Source organism: Brassica oleracea, chromosome C9 (genome assembly GCF_000695525.1).
Source record: "Brassica oleracea var. oleracea cultivar TO1000 chromosome C9, BOL, whole genome shotgun sequence".
NCBI classification, from domain to species: Eukaryota; Viridiplantae; Streptophyta; class Magnoliopsida; order Brassicales; family Brassicaceae; genus Brassica; species Brassica oleracea.
Genome location: NC_027756.1, coordinates 19,148,700 through 19,159,802, shown reverse-complemented (window position 1 = coordinate 19,159,802; position 11,103 = coordinate 19,148,700). Strand labels below are relative to the sequence as shown.

The following is an 11,103-nucleotide window of genomic DNA, read 5'->3' as shown; positions in this document are numbered from 1 at the left end:
TAGTATATTTTAATATAAATATTTATTATTGACACTTTCTACTCATATGATTTTATTAACATTTGTATATTTGTTGTAACAAAAATTTAAACCGTTAATCAAAAAAATTTTAATATGAGATTTATCAACAAAAATTTCAAAATTAAAATATTAAGATCTCAATAATTTTTCAATGAAAATTTTGAAATTAACATATTTATATATTTTTATATAGTATATAATTTAATTTAAATGATATATATATATGATATGAGTATCTATTAATGAGATTTCATATTCATATGATTTATGATCATTTGTATATTGTTTAAACAAAAAAAAATTAAATAATTGATCACAAAATTTTCAATGTGGGATCTTTACTATTTTTAGTAAGTTATAGTCATTTTAAAAAATCAAAATATAACATATAATAAAAATCTAATTTTTTTATTAAACGCTTAATGTGATTATTTAATTTCTTTAATAATATAAAATTAAACAAAAATAGAAAAGATACAAAAATTGTTATCAAATATATATTATTCATAATCATTAATTGTCGTATATATGTTAACCATTTTAGGTAATTCCTTGGCTACCTATAATATCAAATTCCACTTAACTTTTCGGTTATGTATTCTAAAAAATATCAAAGTTAAATATACTTGAGCTTGAGCTGAAGTAGTGAAAAAATATATGATCAATTAAGAAGAGATTCACGTTATCATGCAAGTGATGTCAAAACACGAAAAATATGTAATTATTGCATAATCAGTAAATAAGTTTTTCAAACCTCTGAGAAATTATCATACTGATCGTCGATCTGATGGTGGAACATATGGACCGAGTGAACAAACTCGAAAACTTACTGGCGGAGAGGTAGGGGTGTTATATATAATTGGCCGTAAACCCACCCAAATGTTTCGAATGAAATCTAAAATTGGAAATCGTTCATTGAGAAATTAACAGCATTTTATCATTTAGACTGACTCCTGTATTGTTATCATTTAGATAGTCTGCTTATGTATTCCCTTAAAATTCAAGGGTTTACATAATCCATTGGGTTGTGACTCCGGTTTACCAAGTTTTAGTATCTTTTGTATCTTTCTATGTTTAGTTTATGTAATTTCTCAGGTAGAAGAAAATACTATGTCATGAATTAGAGTCTAGTGATTTTTTGAACAATGTAGTAAACTTATGATAGTTTTTCAGGATGAGAAGATATGCTTTAAAGAATAGTAGAGGAGAAAATAATTTTGTAATTCTGAAAGAAAAATCATATACTCTGGCCCCTTAAATATTCTGTCAAATGCCATTTTCTTTCTTTATTATTATTATTTTTTGCTTGGTCCATATCTGGATTCCTGAAATGAACACACCATAATTTTTAATGCACATTTTTGTCCTTCCAATGACACACATAGGCCTAGACACACACACCAAACGTATCTTCTTTCTCTATGTGTGGTATGTCTATATATCACTACCACCTTCAGATGCTGAGAAAGTGGATTTCACACCACAGTCATAAACATCATCAAGTAGCAGTCTCCATAACCAGTTTGCGTCTACTCTTCTTCTTCTTTATGTTGGATTTCAAATCTGTTTCCTCTCAAAAGAAACAAGCCATGAGCATTTCTACCTCAAAAGCTCAATGTTTACCACTTAAGTTTTGTCTCATCTCTTAAGATCTTTCCATATCACACATTACTCTGTTCCGTGTTTTTCGCTTCTTGCTCACCATTGTTGCTTCTCCCATTTAAACCATTTTGGTTTCTGCAAATGGCGCACTGACTCTGCTTTAAGCCGTTAACCTTTCCCTGCCGAATTCAACATTTTTTCTCTAAGAAAAAAAGATAAGCAATTGGGTTGGAGCAAGTTGTGCTATAAAGGTCCTATATAGCTTCATCACTATATATATAACTACCTTGCCAAGAAGAAATCCCCAAACCTGCTAGAAAAAGCCTTTCACATAACATTTTTCTTATCAAAAACATCAACCAAGATGTCCATCTCTTGCACCAAAAACATCTTTGAAAGATTCTGCGTTGAGGAATACAATATTGATACCATAAAACAGAGTAGCTTCCTCTCCGCAGATCTTTTGCCATCTCTTGGAGCTAGAATTAACCAATCAACTAAGCTACGTAAACACATAATCTCTCCTTTTAATCCAAAATATAGGTAATTTTCTCATAATCTCCAAACTATGTTTTATGTAAATTTTAACTTAACCAGGTTATGTTCTGTTTCTCTCAATCCTCTGGTTTATGTTGGAACAGAGCATGGGAGATGTGGCTAGTCTTTCTAGTCATTTACTCAGCTTGGATTTGTCCTTTTGAATTTGCCTTCATCACCTACAAGAAAGACGCCCTTTTCATCATAGACAATATTGTTAACGGCTTATTCGCCATTGATATTGTCCTCACCTTCTTCGTCGCCTATCTCGATAGCCACTCCTATCTTCTAGTTGACAACCCTAAGAAAATAACAATAAGGTTAGAAATAAAATTAGTTTGAAACCTTTGTACAAGTGAATCATATTCATGAAAATGTGAACATTTTCAGGTACCTCTCTACTTGGTTCGCCTTCGATGTGTGTTCTACTGCACCGTTTCAGCCATTGAGCCTCCTGTTTAACTACAATGGAAGCGAGTTAGGATTCAGAATTCTTAGCATGCTCAGGTTATGGAGGCTCAGACGAGTTAGCTCGCTGTTCGCAAGGTTTAATTATTGCAATGCTTAAGACCATAATATAAAAGTATTTATCGCATTTTTCTAACTCTTTCTCTTCGCTTCAGGCTTGAGAAAGATATCCGTTTCAACTATTTCTGGATACGGTGCACAAAACTCATTTCGGTTAGTCTCAAAACAGAGCAAAAAGCTTTTTATTTATTTATTTATAATAAACTCTACATATTAATATATGATAAATAAATAAATTTTCACATTCTAATTTGAACCAATTAGTTTTCCTCCATATTAGTAATATATAGTTAAATTAATAATATAAATTTTCTATTTTATTAATTTATAGAAGTTTTACTGTAATAACTTGAATTTTTTATAAATCTCAGGTCACTTTGTTTGCTGTACATTGTGCTGGATGTTTCAACTACCTGATCGCAGATAGATATCCCAATCCAAGAAAGACATGGATTGGAGCTGTTTATCCAGATTTCAAGGAAACAAGTCTCTGGAATAGATATGTGACTGCTCTTTACTGGTCTATTACGACGTTGACGACCACTGGATATGGAGATTTGCATCCTGAGAATCCAAGAGAAATGCTCTTTGACATTTTCTTCATGATGTTCAACCTCGGCTTGACGGCTTACCTGATTGGTAATATGACTAACCTCGTTGTTCACTGGACTAGCCGAACCAGAAGCTTTGTAAGTTTGATGATCCCTCTATTTTGATCTAGCTAGGCATGTTCATTTTGTATAAAAAAGGTTGGGTACTTTGAAAAGCAAAAACTTATATAATTTTATATATTGATATAATTAAAGCAGGTTATTCGGATATCCAAATTTAAAATTAATAAATTAAAATTTCATGATCTAACCTAGTAATTTCTGTTATCCTTACATGAAAATTATAGGTAATTTGAATTAGGTATGGTAGGATCATATATCTTGTCTGGAATACACATGAATATTTTGATCTACCTCAAGTTAATTGTTAAACCTACTGAAAGTTATAGACATGGTCAAATATTTTTTACTTGTCTTTAGTATTAACTTGTTCAAACTAGACAAAATACTAATGATTTCTATACAACAGAGAGATACAGTGAGAGCTGCTTCAGAGTTTGCTTCAAGAAACCAACTCCCACATGACATACAAGACCAAATGTTATCACACATTTGCCTGAAGTTCAAAACAGAGGGCTTGAAACAACAAGAAACTTTGAACAATTTGCCAAAAGCAATCCGGTCAAGCATTGCAAACTATCTCTTCTTCCCCATTGTTCAAAACATTTATCTATTTCAAGGAGTTTCTCGTGACTTCCTCTTTCAATTGGTAAAATTATATTCTCTAACTTTTCATTTCAACTTTTAATATCACTCTAAGAGGTTTCATGAAGTTACCATTTTATGCCCAAGGTTTCAGATATAGATGCTGAGTATTTCCCACCTAAGGAAGATATAATTCTACAAAACGAAGCTCCAACGGATCTTTACATTCTGGTCTCAGGATCAGTGGTAAGCGAGTTATATTGGTTATCAGTAAAAAATTAATTAATAGCATAGAATTATCAATAATTACCTTCAAACGTTGTGTAACTGTTGTAGGATTTCACAGCCTATGTTGATGGACAAGATCAGATTCAAGGCAAAGCAGTTGTTGGAGATATGTTTGGAGAGATTGGAGTTTTATGCTATAGACCACAACCTTTTACGGTAAAGACAACTGAGTTATCTCAAATACTACGGATAAGTAGAACATCTCTCATGAGCGCGATGCACGTTCATGCTGAAGATGGACGAGTCATAATGAACAATCTCTTCAAGGTATGTGAGCTAAAAACAATACTCTTGAAACTTATGTATATAGTTAAAACAAATTTAAACTCATGTTTTGTTACAATACTTGAAGAAACTTAGAGGACAACAATCAATAGCAATAGAAGATACAAATAATGACCAACAAAACATAAATTTTCAACTAATGGGATGGGAAGAGTGGATGGATTCAAGAAAAGATGCCAATGGTTTAGATGTTACAGAGTCAACTTCAGACAGTGGAGAAAAGGCTATAATGGATGCAACTCACAAGGGAGATACTGAAACAATTAAGAAGCTAGTTAAACATCAGTATTGCAGCTCCAGCATCCAAACCAAGCCATGTAGAGGACACGACAAGAGAGTTACCATTCACATGTTGTCACAAGAGAAAGATCAATCACAGTGCCATAACGGGAAGTTGATACTCTTACCTAAATCCATAGAAGAGCTTGTAATTCTAGCAGGTAAGCTCTGAAAAGACTCAAAATGAAGAACAAAACTCTCCTTTGTGAAAAAAATTTCTAACCGTTGAAACTTTGGGAATTATGTAGGTGAAAAGTTTGGAGGATGCAGCTTCACAAAGATCACGAATGCAGAGAACACTGAGATTGATGATTTAGATGTCATTAGGGATGGTGATCATTTGTTTTTTTCATCAAACTGAGTTTGGAGGTAGTAACTGAGACTAGCTTTCCTTCGTTACAGCAATGTATGTCCGCGACAGTGTATTCTTACTCGGTTTCACAGAACAATTGGATTATCAAAACTATAATCTACGAAACCTGATATTGATTGACACAACAACACAGATCAATAGTATATGGGATGTATATGATATATAATTTAATAACAAAAAACTTGAAAAATGAGAAAGTCGAAATAAAGTAGTGCAATGAATAGTTTTTTGTTGCTGCATCTTTTCTTAAACCACTGTACTATAATTCATAGAGTATATATCTCCTATGAGTTTTCGATACAGTTTGGAAACCGAACAAAAAATCAATGAAAAATAACCATCCCTAATTTTTCTATGGTCAAAAACCTTTTTTAAAAAGATAAAAAAAAAAAATTCATGAAGACCCCAACCTTAATGAATGGTAGCTTTGCTGTTCTCTTTCACGTTTGTATACATCAACGTATTCCAAACATGCTACACAATTGTTGGGAAACATTTGATTTCCAGTAGTTTAGAGCGTGTTTTAGGCCACCAACAAAAGTTAGAACCTTGTGTGTACATATTATTATAGTGTGTCTTTTTAGATTTTGGTCACGGACCTTACCCATGGTGGAACTCTTTTTTGACAAAGTGGTGCGGACCATTTTTCCGATGGATTTTCCGACGGAGACGTCTGTCGGAATGATCAGAGTTTGGGCACGATGTAATCGTCACCGTGAACACTATGAGTTAGTATATTTGTTGGTCAAAATCGAAGTTGGTTTGAATAAGAAATGGAGGTTTAATGTGGGTTGCTTACGAAGCTTAAAATATAACATTTGTAAAATGTCCCGCATTATAATATAAAGTGTGTTAAATATCTGGACCGGACTCGAGTTTTGGGTTTCGGGATTTGGTAAATGGGTCGTCGATCCATAATACCATTATGTGTGCTCCAGATATTTATTATGTTTTGGTACATAATTTGTCCTGGTCAACCAAGCAATTTATTCCAAACTTAATATCACATTTATTCATAATTGATTGAGAATCAATATGAAGAACGTAACCTCCGTGTCTCTCCACTATTGCTTGGATTTATTGGGCAATACTATGAGAGTATATATATAGACAATGGTCTTCCTTATTCTAAGACAGAGAAAACAAATCAATCGCTCATATTTCTTTTTCCTTTTTGATATTTTTTTGAGTCTGAGAGTATACATAAAACTAGTTTCGCCAGATTTCTGATAGAGTGACGCAAATCAGAAGATTAATTATAGTTGTATCTTGGAACTCATTACGTTATCGAACCGTCGTATTACGGGATATATTTGAGTTAAGGAAATAGATAATATCTCGCCTCTGCAGTTGTATCATCATTTTCTTAATCTTTGATATAATTTTATCAATCTTATTCTTTAAAGTATTCAGTTCTCCGTAGATTATAAAATACGGTTCTATCAACCCAGCATGGCAGCATTTGATTCAATCATGTACTAGCTAGGAAACAACATTGCAAGTGAAAAGCCATTAAGAGAAAAGTCTAATTCTAATATTGCAAGATGTTAATCTGCGTCAGATACGACGCATCTTTCAATACTAAAGCCATTAAGACAAAAGTTGCTTACTGAAATTTTATCAATCTTATTCTTTAAAGTATTCAGTTCTCCGTAGGTTATAAAATACGGTTCTATCAACCCAGCATGGCAGCATTTGATTCAATCATGTACTAGCTAGGAAACAACATTGCAAGTGAAAAGCCATTAAGAGAAAAGTCTAATTCTAATATTGCAAGATGTTAATCTGCGTCAGATACGACGCATCTTTCAATACTAAAGCCATTAAGACAAAAGTTGCTTACTGAAACTCCTCAAAATATCTGTCTTAGTTTAGTAAGAATAATTATTTCACGAGTTGAAAAAGACAAAACTGAATATATATTCCACGAACACGAAGTGCATGCGTCCCACCTACGCAGTTCGCACACCTGTTGCTTAACCTACTCATCTTCTTTTCTGTTATTCCTCCTATTATACTGATTATACCCTCGCCTGCGTGCTTTGCCCCTTCACTTCTACAAGCCCGATTTCGTAACTTCACATATCCAAAAATGTCTCTCAAAGTCACAAACCTAAAGACCTATATATATAAAAAACCATCAACGATTCCACATATTCACAAACCCTCATCACAGCAAACCAATCTAATGTCGTCTCTAGAAACCAAACCAGATCAAAGAGAAGGAGCTGAGATCTTCAATGGAGGATCAACCTGCAAGCAAAAAGCAAACGAGATCTTATCGACCATGAATCTTCCCAAAGGACTTCTCCCTTTGGACAACATGACAGAGATCGGTCACAACAAAACAACCGGTTATATCTGGATCAAGATTAACAAGAACGTTCAGCATCGGTTCAAGGCGATCGGAAGAAACGTGTCGTATGACTCGGAGGTCACTGCGTTCGTGGAGAACCGTCGGATGCGTGGTCTTACAGGGATCAAGAGCAAAGAGCTTCTGCTTTGGGTTACGATCTCTGAGATCTTTGTTAATGATGAAGACCAAACGAAGATTACTTTTGCTAATCCGACGGGACTGTCACGTACTTTCCCTGTTACTGCTTTCGAGGAAGAAGAGAAGTGATTTGTCAACGGTCTAGAACTTTGATTTTATTAGCCTTTTTTTTCTTTCGTTCCTTCTCTTTGCTTAACTATGTATTGTTTATCTGCGTCTTTCCCGTTACAATAATGATAAAATAATGTACTTGTTTTTTAATATAGTTCTTATTGTTCTAATTTGTAGAAATCTACTTGCTTCTTAATATAGTTCTTATTGTCCTAATACTTATTATCATGAACACTGAACATGTTTCATTCTTTCTCGCTTCAAAGACACTCCTCTTAATATAAAACTCCAGATAATAAATATAAATATCTCAAAACCAAGTAGTGAAAAATCTTTCTCATCCATCATATTCTCAAATGATCTTCTTAAATTGTAGAACTTTCTTCTCTACTAAGACACATTTAAAAAGATTCTATGCTGCCTCTAATGCATAGGAAACTGCTAATTTCAGACTACAGGCCGCTACTAGATCAACTCAAGACCCGGTTCTCATCCTGGTCCTCTAAGGCGCTCTCTTTTGCTGGCAGGAAACAGCTTCTTTCTTCAGTTATCTTTGGAAAGATAAACTTCTGGTTCTCAACGTTCCTCCTTCCAAAGGGTTCGATTGAGTTTCTATGCTCAAGGTTCCTCAAGAATGGAAACATAACAACCCGTGCAGCAGCAAAGGTCTCTTGGTCATGTGTTTGTATGCCTAAAGACGAGGGAGGATTGGGACTTCGAGATCTCACTACATGGAACAAAACTCTATGCCTAAAACTTATCTGGCTTCTTTTCTCTGAGAACGAGTCCCTCTGGGCATCATGGATCAAGACTCACCGTATCACAGATGCATCGTTCTGGTCCATTGATGAAACCAAACAACAGTTCTTGCGATGCGAAGTTGGTGATGGTAATATGGCAAGTTTCTGGTTTGATCATTGGTCGCCGTTAGGTCCTCTCGTCAAGCTCTTCGGAAACTCTGGGCCTCGTCAGCTAGGTGTACCGCTGAATGCAAAAGTTTCTACATGCTGTACTGATATTGGCTGGTCTCTGAGACCTGCAAGGTCTCCCGCAGCAGAACAAGTCCACATCATGCTTTGCTCTGTCTCTTTGCCATCACACTCAAACTCTCCTGATAAATATCTCTGGCATGTGATAGATCAATACCTACTGACTTACTCTGCAAAGCTCTCATGGGTTTAAAGAAAGTATGGTTTAAAGGACACTCAAACTCTCCTGATAAATATCTCTGGCATTGATTGAGTGGCTTGATATCAGCGACATCTATTGCCCTCCAACCCTGAAATGCTTAGTGATACAAGCCACTGTTTACAATTTGTGGGCTGAAAGGAATAGAAGGTTACACTCGCAGGTCTCTTCCACTCCTCAAGTCATCTTCAAAGCGATCGACAGATTGATCAGAAACACAATCCATGCAAGGAAAGGTAGGAAGAACTTCAGGAACATGATGCACCTCTGGTTGAGGCACGCATAGTTAGTCGTTGGTAGCTGCTCATTGTGACTCCAACCTATAAGTCTTTTGTTGTTTTTTATTCTTTTTTGGCTTCAAAAGGCTTTTCTGCTTAACTCTCTGTTTTCTTTTTGTAAAACCAGCTTCATTTTTAACGAAATTCACGTACTTATCAAAAGAAAAAAAAAGATTCTATGCTGCTCGTCCATGTCTTTCAACATCAAGACAACTATATCACCCATTCGGAAAATCCCAACTGAACCAATGACACACTACTATGAATATTTTTATATTTTATGGTGATTATGAAATTGAAAACAATAATTATACAAATATATTTAAACCAGCTTATGCGTAACAAAACAACTATCACCTAAAAACACTATCATCTGTAATTTCTTTTTACAAAAATGGTGCATTGTGTAAACACAACACAATTATTATTTTGATGCAATAAGATATATTAGGTATCTGTTCCAATGAAATTTTAAACTGATGAAAGTCAGGAAATTTGCTTATTTGTGTGTAAGTTATATAATAATCAATAAATGATATTAACTGGACTATATGTTTACGTTTATAATTTCATATCAACATATCAACTTTTAGAACTGGTACAGATCCAAGCCAGCTTTGAAACTTTTTTCTTTTTCTTTTCCTTTTTCAAATTTGAAAATAGTTACAAATGTAGATTCTTATTTATCACAAATAATAATTATAAATTAATAATTCTATTATATATGAAAATTTTAAAAATATTTATATTCATTTTTCTTGGTCTAATTTCACGAATTAAAAAACGTGGATTTTGCATAGATCCGAAAGAGAGAGGAAGAGAAAGAACAAAGTGTTGGGAACAGAACAACATTGTGGGAATATGATTATAACCAAACCATTAGACCATCACTTTCTAGGCAATTCCACAGTCTCAATGACACCATTCGACTTGATATATTTATTTACATGAACACTATATGCATACAAAAATGAAATACTAAATTCAGTTGTTAAGAAAGTAATTAACATTTTTTATTCTTTCTGGCTTCATAGACCCACCTCTCAACACAAAAACTCGACACACCAAAATACTAATACTTCAAAAGAAAGTAGTGAATAATCCGTATCATCTATCATACTCTCAAATGATCTCGTTAGCTTTTAAAAGCTTCTTTTCTCTTATGAGTTACATTTTAATAATTTCATCTCCACGGAGGATTCCATGTTCGTCCATGACGACTTTCAACATCGAGACAACGATAACACTTCATTATTTACCAAAAATCCAATCTGAACCAATAACATACCATGAATATTATTACATTTTGTTTTGATTATGAAGTTGAAAACAATAACCCAAATACATTTAGAGCATAACAAAACAACTATCACCTTGTGCAATTTTGTTTTGCAAAAAATGGTGCATTGTTTAAACACAGCACCATGATTATTTTGATTCAATAAGACATAAATTAGATATGAGTTCCAACAAAATTCCAAACTGATAAAAGTCAGGAAATTTATCTATTTGTGGGTAAGTTATATAATAATCGACTAATTATATTAACTGGCCCATATGTTTAAGTTTATAATTTCATATCAACATCTAGAACTGGTACTAGTCCAAACCAGCTTTGAAATTCTGTTTTTTATCCTCCTTTTTCAAGTTTGAAAGTAATTACAAATGTAGATTCTTATATTGTCACAAATAATAGAAGAAAACAATTAAATAAATACTGAACTTACACACTTTTGAAAAAAAAACACGAACTCGTCGTTACCCAAAAACATATGAAGTTGTGTTGACTGAACCAAATTAGTTTTAACTTTAGATAACATTAAATTTCGTTTAACCAACATTTATTTTTTTTAGCGAAAGTCA

The 11,103-nt window shown here is 33.5% G+C and overlaps 2 protein-coding genes across 2 annotated transcripts; both read left to right on the top strand.

Annotated features, from left to right (window-relative positions):
* Positions 1–1,418: 1,418 nt before the first annotated feature.
* On the top strand, positions 1,419–5,336 carry LOC106313365 (potassium channel KAT1). Its single transcript, XM_013751163.1, is given in 11 exon segments — positions 1,419–2,166; positions 2,265–2,480; positions 2,551–2,706; positions 2,784–2,841; positions 3,060–3,377; positions 3,769–4,008; positions 4,092–4,190; positions 4,281–4,499; positions 4,585–4,957; positions 5,045–5,139; positions 5,141–5,336. Coding segments are annotated over 11 exon segments (1,989 nt in total). The 5' UTR covers positions 1,419–1,987; the 3' UTR covers positions 5,177–5,336.
* A 1,818-nt stretch (positions 5,337–7,154) lies between these two features.
* LOC106313366 lies at positions 7,155–7,900 on the top strand. Its single transcript, XM_013751164.1, has one exon. The coding sequence runs from the start codon at positions 7,262–7,264 to the stop codon at positions 7,790–7,792; it is 531 nt and encodes a 176-aa protein (XP_013606618.1). The 5' UTR covers positions 7,155–7,261; the 3' UTR covers positions 7,793–7,900.
* The last annotated feature ends 3,203 nt before the right edge of the window (positions 7,901–11,103 follow it).